The following is a 17375-nucleotide window of genomic DNA, read 5'->3' on the forward strand; positions in this document are numbered from 1 at the left end:
GCTCCATACATATTGCCAGGATAAAACTCCTTTGTCTAAGTATAAATGAACTGCATGTCGCCTAAAACTGTTGACTTTCACTTTTAGATACAAGCAAATAGATATATATTCAAAATATGGAACTCATATCTAGTAGATTTATATGCAGTATTCAGGCCATTACTGATGTTCAGTAATATAATTAATGAATCATTACACTAAATTTTCATATAAAGTTAATAAATAACCCCTATCATACCATGAAATCACATCAAACTATCAAGGCTTTAAACTTCTCAGGGAGCCAGAAAGTTAACCACCAACTTATTAAAAATACATACTTAATAGTATTTCATGTGCATCAGAAAGCAATAAACACATATTTCTAAACATCTCATTTATATTACCTCAGAATTATACATTCTGGCTTTTCCTAAAAATATTCTAATTTTTACATGAAACTTAAATTTACTATCGTATACACTTTGTTTCCACTTTTTCTTTTCTGTTTCTATTTTTTCATTAAGAATTTCTACTAGTGATATTAAGATAATTCAGCCACTAGGCAGTAATTGAGGGGAAAAATTAAAAATATCCTAAAAAAAAAAAAGTACATATTTGATTTCATTATCTTCCAGTTTAGATGTAATATAGATTATAGATTTCATTTAATTAATACATACTTAAAAGAGCAAAGGGCCTTGTAAATTTATAATTAAGCCGTTATACAATAAGCTATTTCTATGCTTAAGATTTTATATAACTGAACATTAACTTATCACAACAGATAAACAGTGCTTTATCAATAATATTTAGAAGAAAAAAGATGTCATTTAAAAATTTTTTCCTTACCATAATTTGGTTTTCCTAAAAATTGGTGTGTTTAAAGAATAGGAACATAAAACAACTTTCAGGCTATTAATTGCTTCTGAAGAATCTTACAATAAGCAAAATATAAAACCTACCTCCTTTTCCAAAAGTTCATTATGTATCAAGCAAGCACGTTTGTAGTTAAAATTTGTTACTGAGGTTGGTTCAAGGTAAGATGAATGGAGAATATTCAGAACATCTTCAAATTCTCGAGAGCCTGGAGTTAATGGCTGAAAAAGTGCTAAAACAAAAAAGACATTAATTTTAAGATTATTGCATCTTAAATGCAGTCTCTTAAATTTTGTGGGTTTAATGTAACTTCTAAATGAATTTGGAAAAAAAAGGCATCAAGGCTATCTTTTTTAAATGATATGCCAAAGAGACACTTAATCAAGTCAATGAAGAAAAATTACAATCAGTTGCCTACATTGACCAGTTCCTTCAGCAATGAGCATCTGGCATTACACATGCAGACAAGAGGTAAAAATTTTGCAAACCTTAAGAATGCTACATTAGGCAACCTAAACTGCTTAAAGACACTCGTAAGAAAAAAACCTGTGCATATCCTCAACTTCTATTTTGTTACACTGAAATAGTATGTCTAGGGCCATTTACTTCAGCAAACTAAAAACTTACAGCATAAATGAATGCCTAAAAACATTTAAGACACTTAGGTGTCTATAAAATTATTCTATTTGGTTTTTAGTACTAAAATTAGGATAAAATATGCTACATCCATTGGCTTCTTATACACCAACATAAAGTAGTAGAACATTTATTATGAAACCTTAGTGAAATGGAAAGATGTAGAGCTTTGGAGTCAAGCCTGAACACAAATATCAAATCTAGCATTCACTAGCTTTGTGGAGTCTGAGTAAACCAATTAACCAAAAACAAGCTCAGTTCTCTCATCCATAAAAAAGAACTCTAGCTATCCTAATAACCACTAAATTCTACATGCCACACAAGACAACACATGGAAAAAGCTCTAAGCATAGCATCTGGCATAAAGACAATAAAAGTGTTTATTCTCCCCTCCTACAACTATTTCATACCCACATTTAATTTTTAAAATACTTAAAAGTCAAATATCCTATTTATTCTTGGATCAGTGGATTTCTGGCCTAATAATTTCAAATTTCCACTTTATGCATGAAATAGTTTAACTTACTAATAAATTTCAAAAGTTGACACATATAAATGTTCTCCAAGCAACAAAAGGAACCACTTATATCTCACTGTATATAGAAGTATCCATAGAATTTATATTATCTTAACTTCTTTTGAGATACTATTTCTAAAGAGTCAATAAATGTCAAATTACCTTTAGGCTACTACTAAAAACAATGTCCTACTTGTACCATTCTTAAAAATACTAGACAGAGGCTAATAAACTGTTTATTGTACTTTCTATACATAGTATTAGGCTTTAAAGGATGTGATGTCAAATGACATATCCACTCATCTACCAAACTATGTATGTATCATAAAAGTGTCTGTAAAAAACTAACATTCAGTAACAAAATGTGTATAAATGGTTCCTACTACTTTGGGATCCCACACTAAAATAAACCCAACATAATTATGATGCAAAAAAGATACTAAATAGGGGTAGCAGGAAAAAAATTCAAAAAGAACATACTATTAAGAACAAAAGGTGTCCTGTAATCAAATTTGTAGCATGTACTCAATAATTTATTGACTTTTAAGGTCCATATGAGCAAGACCTGTATCTGCTTTGTTCTTTACTCTATCTTTATCATATACCAATCGCTGGAACTATGAACACTGGGCCTAAGTAAACTGAATAAGTTGGTAAGGAAAACAAGAATAAGCTTTGTAAAAGATTTTTAAAACTGAATACAAATATATCCTACAACTACCGAAGTATCATGGCTGTCCTCTTAAATTCTCAAATTCAACAATTCAGTAATATGTAAAACAAAATGAAAGCTCAAGAGGAGGAAATACATCCTTATTCAAATGTTTTACAGAATATGGTTGGGAAAAACATCTTTGTGACTGTTCCCAACTAAATTGGGAAAAACTTGGCAAGGAAAACAGCATGTGAAATAGTCTTTATAGGCTTTCACATCCAAAACGGGTGAAGTATGATTTTTAAGATTGGATTTTATGCAGACTGATTTTTGTTTCTAACTAACAAAGTGTCTTCAGACATCTAAAATGCTCCCCCTGAAAGTACCATATGGCTTTAAACTTCTATGAAATTTTACACGCCTACATAAGTTATTTTCCTTACCTAAGCTGTCCCAATACTACTTTCACCACTGACCTAATAAGTGAAAAATTAAATCATATATATTTATGTAGAAATTAACATTCCAATTCTCTGAGAAGTACTTAACAGTTGTTTCATTCCAAAGTATGTCCTACAATCACGTTAAATGTACTTAAGTAGACTGCCGAGGAAAAAGAATTATGTATGAAAATATACAAAAAGATGCCTGTGTCCTAGGTATATTTCAAATGACTCCATTGGCTTTACTACTTAGGCCAGTAGAACTTTTTTCCCTTCCCAGTTATCATTTCCACAAAAATAACTATTTTTAAGGATTTCAAATCAATGTGCTGGTAATAATTAGAAATTTAACGAATTTATGTTCTGAGTGTACATTCCCTAGTGGCCTATTTTGTACTTCATAATCCTCTTATACTGCACATCCTTTGGTCACTTCTCTTAAAGAAAACACATATGTATCATAATCTTATTATGGGCCATTATTTGAGGCAATAATAATCAACTCTGTGATTATCCAAATGGGGAACAGAACATTTTACATGGTAATTATTTAACTTAAGAAAGTTAGTATCAAATACATTGTTCTCTGGATTCTGACAATTACTGAGTCTAACCATTAGTGGGTCACTATCACTATTCAGATACTATACTAAGTGCTTTGCAGGCATTATCTCATTTAGTCATTAAAACCAGCTCATGAAATTTGATTATATTCATTTCACAAATGAACCTAACAGCTATAGCAGCCCGAGGTTACAGTTAATGAATAAATAGGACAGGTAAGATTCAAATTCAGGCCACTTAGCTCCAAATTTTGTATCCTGAACTCTTAAGATTTATGTGTGTATACACAAGAGCTGAAACTAATCATTACAGAGCTGGAAAAAAACGGTTTTCTCATTTTAGACCAAGAAATCATATATAACACTAGACACAGGAAGTTAGGTGTAAAAGGAAATGAACTTGATGTCCAGGATTATGCTCTACCTTCTTATTGTCTCTTCTGTCAAATCTTATTTTTTTTTTCATTTTAATGCATTTAACAGGGCCAAAAGCCATCACACTCTTTTGGTTCATAAAGGTTGAATAGTTACTCCACACACTGAGAAACATAATTTTTCTTTACAGGACTTCCATCCAATACATGTTAAACACAGGACTAATGAGTTGACTTTCATAATTCACAAGATTTCCTTATTGACAAAATTGATTATAGAGGTTTTATGGGACTGAACGCAGATTTAGAAAGACAATAAGAGACATTAATTCAGACAAGGAAAATTAGAACTGGATTTCAGATCTCCTGATTCTATACTATCCATACTATCATTAATCATTTTTCCTTATAACTGGTAGCTTACAAAATATTCAATTTAATGGTATAATTTAAGTAGTTGGAATAGATATAAAATATAGGTCATGAAACAGCTTGGTTCCTTACTCAAAGGAACATTTTTTTCAATTACTTTTACCAATTTACTTAGTTCAATACCATGTATTATGTGTATATGTAAAACAAAAAAATCATGTAAACATATATACAAAACAAGCTAACTTTTTATATATTTTTTTAAAGATTTTATTTTTATTTACTCATGAGAGACATGGAGGGAGGCAAAGACATAGGAAGAGGGAGAAGCAGGCTCCCTCTGGGAAGCCTGATGCAGGACTCAATCCCAGGACCCTGGAATTATGATCTGAGCCAAAGACAGACGCTCAACCACTGAGCCACCCAGGTGCCCCACAAACTAACTTCTTAAATAAAAACCACTGTTACCAAAACATACAAAAAAGACAATGTGGAATACACATTCCAATTTAAAGTAACTAATTCATGGAAGAAAAGGAAATAGCCAGGAGTGGGATGTGGATCATGTAGGTTCTACAATTCTCTGAATTCATTTCTCTGAGGTCTACTGGTGCTGATTAAAATACAACAAATACCCATGTTCCTTCCAATATTTACTTAAAAGATTTTAAAAATAATTTCTCTTCAGTCTAATAAAATTGCTACAGACATAATACTTACAGAATGGAGTTTCATCTCTAAATCAAGATTGAACATAGGAGGGCACTTGGGTTGCTCAGGAGGTTAAGCGTCTGCCTTTGGCTCAAGTCACGATTCCAGGTTCCTGGGATCAAACCTGGCATAGGGTCCCCTGCACAGCAAGGAGTCTGCTTCTCCCTCTCCCTCTGCTCCTCCCCCTCCCACTGTTGCACTCTCTCATTCTCTAATAAATAAAATCTTTAAATAAAAAGACTGAACATAGTACAAATAAGAATATGATGACTATGCTGGCAGAGAACTAGAGAGACAAATACAAATATAAAACTATTGACTTTTTCTGGCCTGAGGAATAAATCAAAGAAAACTGTACTTCTGTTACTTAGAATTTATACACACCTACCAAATGTTTTATATGGATGACCGGATTCTGCCTGTGCTTGCCTGCTTACTTCTATACAGAGAAATCTATGGTACTTAGAACCCAATCATTCATGTACAACTATGGAAACACCATACAAATATCCTTAAAGGAGACTTTGCCCCAAAGTCTTCAAAAAGACAGCTGCAAATTTTGTGGGGAAAAGATGGGTGTTGGAGAGAATTAGCCATTTATCCTGCTAGACTTAGACCAGTATGGATGCAGGGACATGAGCAGTTAGTCTTGTGCCCTACAGAAAACATTAACCAATAAACATTTTCCAGAAACTGAATCATCACTATTTCCCCAAGAACTTTGGAAGGAAAAATTATATCAAATTACCAATTTTAATTTACTTTTAAATTACTTATAGTATTAAAGTTAAAAAAAAAAGAATGAAACCTCTACTGACAAAATGCAATTATACAATTTGGTTAAATGTTAGAACAGTGCCTGTTTACACTATAGAAAATAGCCCAGCTGATAAACAACACAACACACATCAAAGAGTAAATTTTACTCTTCCAGTCGATAGTTATGTCACTTAATCTGTCACTGATTAAATGTGTTAATTTCATAATGAACATACTTTCTGAATCTCAAAATACCCCAGAGATGAAGACATACTAAATATTTCTAAATTTAAGAGGTTAAAAAAATTTTAATGTCAGATCAAAAGCTAACAAAGACATTTATATTATAAAAAAAGAAGTCTTGCTACAGTTTTAGTGTTAACTACTAGACACCTAAGTTCAAAATCCAATTCTACCTTTTACTAGCTATATGACCTTGAGCCAGGTTTTTAACTTCTCAATACTTCGGTTTCCTCATCTGTAAAATGGGAATACCTACTACAGAGTTGTTGAGATTTAGTTAATATGTGTAAATTGCTTTAAACAATGCTTACAACTTACTAAGCACTACAAAGTGTTTGCCAATGTTATTAATTAGAACGGCAGTATTCTGGGTGTTATATTATCGTCAAGATCAAGAAAACGTTTGAGTCAGCAAGTTGTACTCATATAGTATTTAAGATACCCAAAATAATCAAGTCATAATGTTAAGTTTCACTGGAAAAGCACAGTCACAAGCAAAGTTCTGCCATATTAAAATATGAATGCAAAAGAATCTCTGATACTGAAAGGCTCAAAGGTATTTCTGAAAATGATCTAACATTTGCGCTAAAAGATTCAAATGACCACTACTGATATCCAGCCAAATCCGGTGCATAAAGTGATACCTTTCAAGAGGTGATTTGGGGATGAAGTGTGAAACTAGCAGCACCTGCTACAGTATTTCTAATAAAGCATTTTAAAAAAAATAATGCAAAGTTCAATTTTCCTATTAAACTCTATCGGCAATCACTAACTTCTTCCAGCTTAAACAGGATAAAATCTGTGGTGGTAAAATAGCTGCTTATTTAAAGTTTTAAAAGCTCTATTTAAATCGTTACTGCATTACTTGAACAACTGCCGCTTAGTGCATAAATTATTTATTTTCACTCAACAGGAGAAAAGTTCGGTGTGTTTATTTTCCTTACCTATAACCTCCCTGACAAGACAAAAGTTGAGAACCCTTTGCCTCTAGTAAGTGAAAATAGAAAACATAAATTTTCCCCAAGGAGCATCAGACTCAGGGGAGAAAGCTAGGTTTTATATTTCCTAATTCCTCAATTATATCCACATTTAGCATTCAAATAAAGCCTATTTTACAGCAACCTCTGGATTTACCTAATTAAAAAAAAAATACATGTAAATACAGTGCACCTCAACATTTACTGGTGACTTCCCTCATCTCAAACCAAACCATGAGGATTTCTACAATATTCTGGTCCTATCAAAAATTTAAAGATGGTAAATCTATGGTTTAGAATTATCATAAACCATATTCTTGGGCACTTAAAAGAAAAAAAAAAAAACGGGACTTCAAAACTATCAAGCTTGGAACAAAAAAGCTTCAATTTCCTACCTCCTCAGAGCCCACCCGAATGTACTTTAAACTTATTCTCTGCCAGTTGATAATTTAGGATGAGAGCATCTAACTTTCCTCATATAGAGGATACCATATATCTTAACTAAACCAAAGAATTGACTTTTACAAGTATCCTCTTGAACTTTACATCAATTCCCTTAAAAGATATTTCTAGAAACATTCCTCATGCTAGTGGACAAAGGTAACTTCATTTTTGTCAACATGGTTTCTCATATCAAGGATTTCCTTGGCTTTGTCATTGAAATAGAAATTAACAGTTTGACTTTATTTGTATATTACTGATAAAAGGCTCTAACAACTTCAGTTGTACAAATGGAGATGGTTAAGCACATGGAAAAAGGAAGCTCAGGCTTCATTCAAGATTCTAAGTCTTTACTATTATTTAAATTACAAATTAAAAAGTTTTCTGCAAATAAGAATTCCCATAATTTTTCCAAAGGAAGTCATGAAAAACTGAACCACGCAGTACAACAGAGACTTTAAATTGACTAGATCCAGAACATCCCAAATCACTGGATAGTCAAAAATAGTACAACAGAAAACGATAATAGTAATTTCGATCTCCATTAGAAATGTGTCATAATATAGCATTAAGTTTTAAAAAGGTAAAAGTAGTTCGTATAACTGTTCCTATGTTGGTTCCAAAAACTAGACTGGCCTTTTTATAAAAAGTTCTCTTGTCTGCAAGATCAAGTTGGTGACTCTTGGGCATAAGCTAACTTCTCTATTTTTTTTTTTCCTTTCCAGAGGGAAATTACTGCACCAAGAACCTACCTTCCCATTCCTCTCAAATACAAGAGAAAACATTCTAAAGTTTGGATTTAAAGAGAGAGACCTATTTAATCTTACGCTTCAAAAACAAGGGGGAGAATCTACATGGAAATGAAGTGTGATGGAAAATAGCAGTGTGCATGGATCACATCTAATGGAGACTTCTAAACAAGGGGAGACGCTGACATCGAGCAAATTTCAAGTAGACACTTCTAGCTGAAGAAATTTCCATAGGGAGAAGCACTTGTGGTCCTCTGAATGCAAAGGCCTTGGAGAAAGCCCCAGAATCCATGGCCAACGGGCTATTTCCACAGTGAGACTTGTCAGAAGCATCCTTAGGAGGACACACCAGCTTCTGTGCCTTCAGGGGCTGGGAGGGAGGGGCGCCGAGCACCATCTTTCCTCTCTGGGAGCTGCAGCCTTACGGACAAGCTTCCAACCTGAGCTACTTCCAACTTCCGCGGGGACAGGGGGAGCAGGGGAGCGTGGTTCCACCGCTTTCCTCTCGCACCAGGCGCAGCAGCTGGGTGGCAGCGAGGGGAGGCGGCTGGCGCTGCATGCGCGTTTACGTGTCTCGGATGGGTGTGGGAAGAGGAGACAGAGAGGTTCTAATGAAAAGATGGAGGGGAGAGAGAAAGAGGGGTTGGGGAAGAGGGGAAGCACCACCTTTCTTTTCTCTGCTCTTCCTGGGGATCTGAAAACTCCTCCTAACGGGCCTCTCGGGCTCTTCGGGGCCTTTGAGCAGAGCGGCCGCGCCCGCCTCAGACGCGTCCTGAGGCTGCTCGTGGCTGACGCCCGGGGCGGCCGAGGCCGCAGCGGTCTCCTCAGGCCCGGCCCCGCCGCCGGGCTCCGCGATGCTAAGGCCGCCGCCGCCGCCGCCGCCGCCATTTTGTGGGGAGGACTCAAGCTCCGGAAGCGCCAGCTTCATCTCGTCGTCCCCGCCGCCGCCACTTTCCCAGCTCGCGTCCGTCGGCGGAGAGGCCTCCGTCTCCCCAGCAGTCGCCATCGCGCCGGCGTGAGGAGCTCCGGGAAGCTTCTGCCGGCAAGGTCGACGGGGGTGGGGGGGAAGGGGCGGCGGGCCGGCCTCGCCGCCGAGCTGCTCTCAGCCCACCCACCCCCTTCCCCCCGTGACCGCGGGCCGCGGTCCCGACCCAGCAGCCTCTGGGGGGGGGTTCCCAAAGCTGGCGCCCCAACCGTGCTGCCCGGCCCCAGGAGCCGCTCCTCGCTCGGGCAGTTCTTCTGCCGGCCCCCGCCACTCAACGTGCTCGCGTCGGGGCCGGGAGGGGGCGGGGCCTCCGCGGGCCGCTCCGCCAATGGGGGCGCGGCGCCCGCTTCCGCGGGCGCGGATAGACGGCGCAGGGGGGCGGAGCCTCGGGGCGCCCGAGCCCGCCAAAAGGGGTGACGGCAACGCCCTGCCAATACCTCGACGCCGCGGCGGGCTCTGGGGGTGGCCGGAGCTGAAGGCCCGCCGCGACCTCCCGGGCCGCTCCGGCCGGCGCTGCGGGGAGGGAGGCAAGCCTGGGTGGCTCCCGCGGGCGCAGGCGTCGCCTGTCGTAGCCAGATAATCCCTTTGTCCGCACGCACGGGCTTCCTCCACCAAAGGAGCTTTCAAGCAGCGGATGCGGGAGGAAACGGGAGGAAACGCAGCCTTGTGAAATATTTGCGTGTGTATGGGGGCCTGCAGAGGAGATAAGACAAAGGACTGCTGAAACAACCACCTGAAAGCCTGAGCCCAGAGGTTGGGCCTTTCCCACCAGATCTTGCAACCCACCCCGCCCCGCTTTTATCTTAAAGAGTTGGAACCTGTGGCTTGCCTCCAGCCAGCAGTCAATACCTGGGATCCTTTGATGTCACTTCACCGCCCAGTATTAACAGGATTTGGATCTGGGGAACTTAAAGGGGGGTGTGGGGATTGCTGGCTTCTAGGCTCCCCCCCCCCCTTTGGTGTTTTCAATTTTCCGGTATTGAAGTATTCCACAATTTAAATAAGTGTTGTAAGACATTGAACAATTTAAGTTAATTAAAAAGTCTGGAAGTTTACCAGCACATTAAAAGAGACACAGCAGGTGGTCGCTCTCCCTTGAAACAATTTGTCAGGTGGAAGGCGTTTTAAATACTTGATGCTAACTAAATTAAAACCACTAACATGGGTTATCTTGAGTACAGACTATTTACGGGGTGCTTTCCGTATGCCAGGCACTGGACAAGGCCTGTGGACAAGTACACCTACTTTATCTCCATTTAATCCTCCCAAAAAGAGATATCAGGAAGATGCTATCATGCACAATTTAAATAAGTGTTGTAAGACATTGAACAATTTAAGTTAATTTAAAAAAAATCAGAATTTGAAGCCAGGTCTATCTAATTCTGACATAGAGTACTTGGACTTCACTGCTTTTCTAAGACTCAATCTTCACAGCAGGCCTGCACCTGTATGCATTTTGTGACTGAAGAAATGAGGATATTTTGCTCAGTCTCCAAACAGATGGGGACCCAGGTCTCCATTTTCAAGCTCTAGCTGTCTCCCAAGGAGTTGATTGGCCAAGCCTGTATTATAAGACCCTAGGCCTTACCAGGTGAGTACTAGTTAAAGAGTACTGTACCCCGGGGCAACAGGAAAAGTCGGATTCCAAAGTCCTGTGTTAAATAGCATCCCAGCTAATATAATGGAAATGCTAATCATGCTTGGCCAATCTATTTGCATCAGCTCAGTAAATCATAGGAAAGTGAGTTTCAAACAATCACTTTTTATTAAATAGTTAATGTAAAAACATTTTTAAAAACGGATGAAAACACTAGAGGCTATATTAAGACAAACTACTATGTTATTTTAAGTTAAAGGTAACCGGAAGGTGGGGGATCAGACTTTACTTAATAATAAAAGAGGCTACAGAAGATCAGAAACTCGGATGTTGAGGTCTCCAGATGGTCACTTTCTTTTTTGTTGGTTCATTAAAGGCATCCCTACAAGCTCATTTTTATCAGATTAAAAGAAGGAGGAACTAATTGCATGCTGGAGCCATTACTCAACTAAACAAGGATTTCGTCATTTGCTCAGCAAAAGCCAACTTTACTTGGAAACTAGAAACCCTTAGGCTATGTATAAGGCAAACACACACGTTGTTGGTACAGTACCTAAAACGAAGTCAGGATAAACCATTTCTACAGAGATCGAATCTTAAATTTTATGAGGACAAAAATTTTTCCCATCCAAATCATTTATTTAAAAAAATTTAATGAATTCGTTATTATACCTCATAAGGTAAAAGAAATTGGGAAGATTTAACATATAATCTTGACAATTGTAGGTAGCAAAAATATTTAGGTTTAGCTGGGTCACAATACTAATATTCAATATTAAAAATACCTTTTTAATGAAAAATACATGCTTATTGGGGGCTAAGCACTGCTATATGCTGAGATGTACCTCTGAAGCAGATGGACATGGTTACCTCCTTCGAGTTTACGAATCAGTGGGGAATGTATGTAAAATTAGAATCTATGGTGAGGGTTAAGGAGAGACAATAAGATATAAGAGATAGAGGGTGCATAAATTTGCTCAATCCTACCTATCTCAGAAAAACTTAGAGGCTATCCATACGTGTATTTATACATGTATGCATATAGATATCCAGCATATATATTTGGCAGAGGTAGGGGGAATACAAGGGGAAGAGCCACTACAGATATACATGATTCTAGAGCAATGGCTACCAAAGGTTAAAAGTATAAAACCTATGTTGTCCCCTACCCACAGCAATTAACAATAACACAAGGAACATTAGAGAACAACGTAAGACAGTATATAATTAAATATCCAGGGACTACAATCACCTTTTAAAACTTGGAAACAAAACAACCCTGTTCAAACTTCTCATTTTAAAAATAGAAACAGGGCAGCCCGGGTGGCTAGGCGGTTTAGCACCGCATTCGGCCCAGGGCCTGATCCTGGAGTCCCAGGATCAAGTCCCACGTCAGGCTCCCTGCATGGAGCCTATTTCTCCCTCTGCCTGTGCCTCTGCCTTTCTCTCTCTCTCTCTGTGTCTCTCATGAATAAATAAATAAAATTTAAAAAAAGAAAATAGAAAAAGACAGTGGCCCAAGATCACATTGCCAGCTAGTAAGAGGTAACATTTATTGAGCACTTCCTATGTGTCAGGCACTGGTATAAAAGTTTTACATGTATTATTTCATTAATACCCACAGAAAGTACTAATTGTTGGGCCCGCAGGATCAAGGGGGATTGGATCCCCCATCTAGTTACCCTCACCTCAGAAGGTAGCACCAGCAGACCGCCCAAGGACACGTCGCCATGGGGACACAGGACCTATGCAGGAAACCTGAACCGCACCTTACCCAAACCCCATATAAGGGCATAAGCAGTTATTGCCCCATACCGATTCCACCAGTAATATGCCCTAATACCTATCACCTCAGACAGACACAACTCCTCTGCCCTCCCCCCCTTAAAATGCTCCATGTACGCCCTTTGGGTGCGATTCCCCGGTCCCCGACTTCCCCAGCTTCACTCCCTTGCAGGGCCGGAACCTCATCCGAAAGTGCTTCCATTAAAAGCTTGCCTCCACCGACCTTTGCCTGGCCTCTCTATTTCACTTCACTACCAACCGGATTAAACCTGACATTTGGTGCCGAATCCCGGGAGGAGATCGAGGCCCCACTCTGGTGGGAAGCCTCTCTCCTCTCATCACCAGGACCTTAACTGAACCCAACGCCTTGAGATGCTGGTAAGTTCCCCCGATTCCACACCCCGGACCAGGTGGTCCTGCCCGACACGCCAGGGCACTCCTGCCGAGTGCCGCGTGGCTCTCCTTTGGTCCCTGGGGATCAGGAGATGTCCTTATCCTCACAGTGACCTTTGTTTCTGTCCATAACCTTGAGCTGCAAACGGGGACGCCTGTTTTCAGTCTCTGGGTTACCCAGCGGGAATCATGGGAACTGCCCAATCCAAATTTGACCCCAAAGCTCCCTAGGGTTGTCTACTGGTCAATTTTGAAACTCTGGGGTTCTCACAGGATCTCAGAAAACGCCGTCTTAACCAGATCCTTACGGATCTGAACAACCTCTGTCAACGCCAGGGTGAATGGCCTGAGGTCTCTTACATTCAGGCTTCTTGGACCCTCCGCTCTCACCCCTCCCTCTGTTCCCAATGTTCTACTGCTCAAGTCCTGGCGCAGGCGCCACTTCCTTCTGTCCCAAAGACAAAAGGCCCTGATTGGGGGCCCGTCCAGGATCCGAGAGGACCCTGTTGTGCCTGAGATTGCGAATCCCAGAAACCACCAAGGAGCCAGCACCGATGCAAGCACATGAGGGTTTATTAGCAAGCTCAAGCTTGGGTCCAAGTGTACCTGACACTGCAGAGCACGGACTTGGACCGCGAGGTGGGTTCCAGCTGGGTTTTTATGGGCTGGTCTAGGAGATTTCCAGAAGGGGTGGAGGAATTTCTGATATGGGGGAAAGGGTGGGGGAGTTTCTTAAGCTCTGTCTTCATTCCTATATGGGACTTTCTGTCAAGGGTGTTCTGTGGTTTTTCCTGTAACTGAAGTCGGGTGAAGTTCAGCTCTTGTTCACAGGGGCCTGAGATGGCTGCCGAAGCTAAAATGACTGTACTTGTGCCAACGCTAAACTTGAGGTGGAATGGCCTTAATTTTCTCGGCCTCCACAACTCCACCCAGAGGGTCCTGTGCCTCGTGAGTGCACTCAACTTTTTCTACCTTTTGCACACATATTCTCTGAGAGCTCTAAACTGTACTTTTACCTGTAGGAATTCCAATCTGTATTAGGTCGACATTGGCTTAGGTAGATGTGCTGGCAGGCCATCAACCAAGGGTCTTGAGGAGACGTCCCTTGCCCCCGCCAGGAGGACGAAATCCTCATCTGTGAGGAGGGCCGACTGCCCTTATGGACAGCCAGCCCTTCGGTTTACTTGTCTCCGCGGCCCCACTGGAACGCACTGGAACATTTGTCTGTGTTACTGTGTTCTTGTTAATCGTCATAACTGTCTGTGCCTTGGTGTGGATGGGGGACATAACAGGGCAGACACAAACCACCCCCGTCTCTTATGCTCTCCCACTTCTCGGACGCTAGGGAAGGAGCTCATAATCTGAGCACAGACATATGGAGAGGGAAATTTCAAACTTAACTGCATGTCAGAATGGCCAACCTTTGACGTGGGATGGCCCCGAGAAGGAACTTTCCACCTACCTATTATCTTACAGGTTAAGGCCGTGATCTTCAGGGATAAACCGGTCGGCCACCCTGACCCTGTGCCCTACATCCTGGTCTGGCAGGACATGATCGAGAATCCCCCTCCTTGGCTAAAATCATTTTAACCTCCCAAAGCAGGACCTTCCAAGATTCTAGCCCTGCGAAAGGCCGAGAAGGAGACTGACTCTAAGACCAAAAGGCCCCTTTATCCGGTCTTGCAGGATTCTTCTCCAGAGGACCTGATTCTCCCACTGTCTTACCTGACGCCCCCTCACCCTTCTGCTCCTCCATTGGAGGCACCAGGGTCTGCAGAAGGGGCACCACCCCTCCCTGAAGAGGGAGTCCCTGTGTGCGGGCCAACAATAGGGACATGCGGACGGACCCACTGGGCGGCCCCACCTCCAAATGTGGGGCCAGCCAACTCCACCGCCCTTCCCCTCTGTGCCATGGGGCCTCCCAACGAGACTGGAGAACAACCAATGTTATATTGGCCGTTCTCCACCAGTGATTTATATAATTGGAGAACCCAAAATGCAAAATTATCTGATAACCTGAAAGATCTAATCGGGCTTTTAGATACTGTTCTCTTTACCCACCAGCCTACTTGGGATGACTGCCAACAGCTCTTGTAGGTTCTCTTCACCACCAAAGAGATAGAATGAATTCAGGTGGAAGACCGGAAGTCTGTCCTGGGAGAGGACAGACAGCTGACTCAAAATCCAGACCTCATAAATGCTGCCTTCCTCTTATCCCAGCCTACCTGGGACTACAACTCGGCTGAAGGTAAGGAGAGACTCCGGGTCTACCGCCAGACTCTAATGGCAGGTCTCAAGGCTGCCACGTGCAAGCCTACCAATCTGGCCAAGGTATATGATGTAAGACAAGATAAGGATGAGAGTCCAGCAGCCTTCTTAGAATCATAGAGGCTTTTAGGGAGTCCACCCCTATGAACCCAGAAGACCCAGAAACAAAGGCTGCAATTATCATGGCTTTTGTTAACCAGGCCACTCCAGACATTAAAAAGATATTGCAAAGAGTAGAGAGACTGAGAGAGAAGAGCTTGCAGGACTTAATAATAGTAGCAGAAAGAGTTTATAATAATGGAGAAAGTCTGGAAGAGCAACAAACTAAACTAAGCGACCAGCAGACCCAAAACCTGGCCAAGATCCTACTGGCCACAACCATGGATGACCCACAGGAACAACAGAGGCACCTTAAGAAGCTGGCTTCGGGGACAGGTAAGGAGGATGGCCCTGGTCCCCATCGGGAGTGCCCTAAACTGAACAAAAACCAATGTGCTTATTGCAAAGAAGAGGGCCCCTGGGTCAAAGACTGCCATAACAAAATACTTAAGGCCCCTGCCAAGATCTTGGAGATGGAGGGCCTGGATGACTAGGGGAGTCGGGGTTTGGCACCCCTCCCCGAGCCCAGGGTAACTCTCAGAGTGGAGGGGCAACCTGTTGAATTCCTAGTGGACACTGGGGCACAACACTCGGTTTTATTACAACCCCCTTGGCAAGCAAGACTTCATGGGTGCAAGGGGCCACAGGCACCAAACAGTACCATGGACTACCCGAAGAACTGTGGATCTTGGCATGGGTTGGGTATCTCCCACTCCTTCATGGTCATCCCTGAGTGTCCCTACCTGTTGTTAGGTCGGGACTTGCTCACCAAGATGGGGGCACAAATTCACTTCCACCCTGAAGGGGCAAAAATCCTAAACAAGGAGGGAAACCCAATTCAGGTGCTTGTCCTGAGTTTAGAAGACGAATATCATCTCCACCAAATGCTCTCAGCCCCAATGACTGACATTGACTGTTGGCTGCAGGAATATCCCCAAGCATGGGCAGAAACTGGGGGAATTGGGCTGGTCCAGCACCGACTGGCCATATACATAGAACTAAAGCCAGGGGCAGACCCTGTCAGGGTCCGCCAATACCCCATGCCTCTCGTAACGTGAATGGGAATCACACCCCACGTACAGCAACTACTGGACTTGGGCATATTGAGGCCTTGCCAATCGGCATGGAACACTCCCTTGCTGCCAGTGCAGAAACTGCACTCTAACGATTATAGGCCAGTCCAGGACTTAAGGGAAGTCAACCAGTGAGTAGAGGATATGCACCCTACGGTCCCAAACCCATACACCCTCCTCTCCACCTTGCCTCCAGACAAAACTTGGTATATGGTATTAGATTTAAAAGACGCCTTTTTCAACCTGCCTTTAGCACCCAAGAGCCAAGACCTTTTTGCCTTTGAATGGACGGACCCCGAGAAAGGCATCAATGGCCAGCTCACCTGGACTTGACTACCAGGATTCAAAAATTAGCCAACCATCTTCGATGAGGCCTTACATGAAGACTTGGGTGAGTTCCGTTCCGAGCACCCTCATTTGACCTTATTGCAATATGTAGATATTATCCTGTTGGTGGCAGAGGACCAGGACACATGCCTGTGAGGCACCAAGGACTTGCTCCAGACAATAGTGGCTCTAGGATACCGGGCCTCAGCTAAAAAGCCCAGATCTGCAGAGCAGAGGCTACCTAGGGTACAAATTAAAGGATGGACAAAAATGGTTGATGGATGCGCGGAAGGAAACTGTCCTAAGGATCCCACAGCCACAAACCGTCTGCCAGGTACATGAATTTCTGGGGTCAGCAGGGTTCTGTCGATTATGGATTCCGAGTTTTGCTGAGATGGCCAGACCCTCTATGAGGCCACCAGGCACCAGCAAAATTTTGAATGGACGGAGGCCATGAATAAAGCCTTTAATGACATTAAACAGGCCTTGCTGTCTGCCCCAGCTCTCGGGTTGCCCGACCTAACCAAGCCCTTCTACCTGTATGTGGATG

At 41.8% G+C, this 17375-nt stretch overlaps 1 protein-coding gene across 5 annotated transcripts in view; it reads right to left on the reverse strand.

The window, feature by feature from the left end:
• Positions 1-9561, reverse strand: part of TASOR (transcription activation suppressor) — a 48143-nt gene extending 38582 nt beyond the window's left edge. For 4 of the 5 annotated variants that reach the window (XM_041764273.1, XM_041764271.1, XM_041764274.1 and 1 more), the window contains exons 1-2: positions 8965-9561; positions 945-1090 (exon numbers count right to left, since the gene is read on the reverse strand). In XM_041764273.1, the coding sequence (XP_041620207.1) occupies positions 945-1090; positions 8965-9304 (486 nt within the window). In that variant the 5' untranslated portion in view covers positions 9305-9561. The remainder of the gene's footprint in view (positions 1-944; positions 1091-8964) is intronic. The other variant, XM_041764269.1, reaches the window with a different exon arrangement.
• Between the last annotated feature and the right edge of the window lie 7814 nt (positions 9562-17375).

Source organism: Vulpes lagopus, chromosome 7 (assembly GCF_018345385.1).
Source record: "Vulpes lagopus strain Blue_001 chromosome 7, ASM1834538v1, whole genome shotgun sequence".
Taxonomy (NCBI): domain Eukaryota; kingdom Metazoa; phylum Chordata; class Mammalia; order Carnivora; family Canidae; genus Vulpes; species Vulpes lagopus.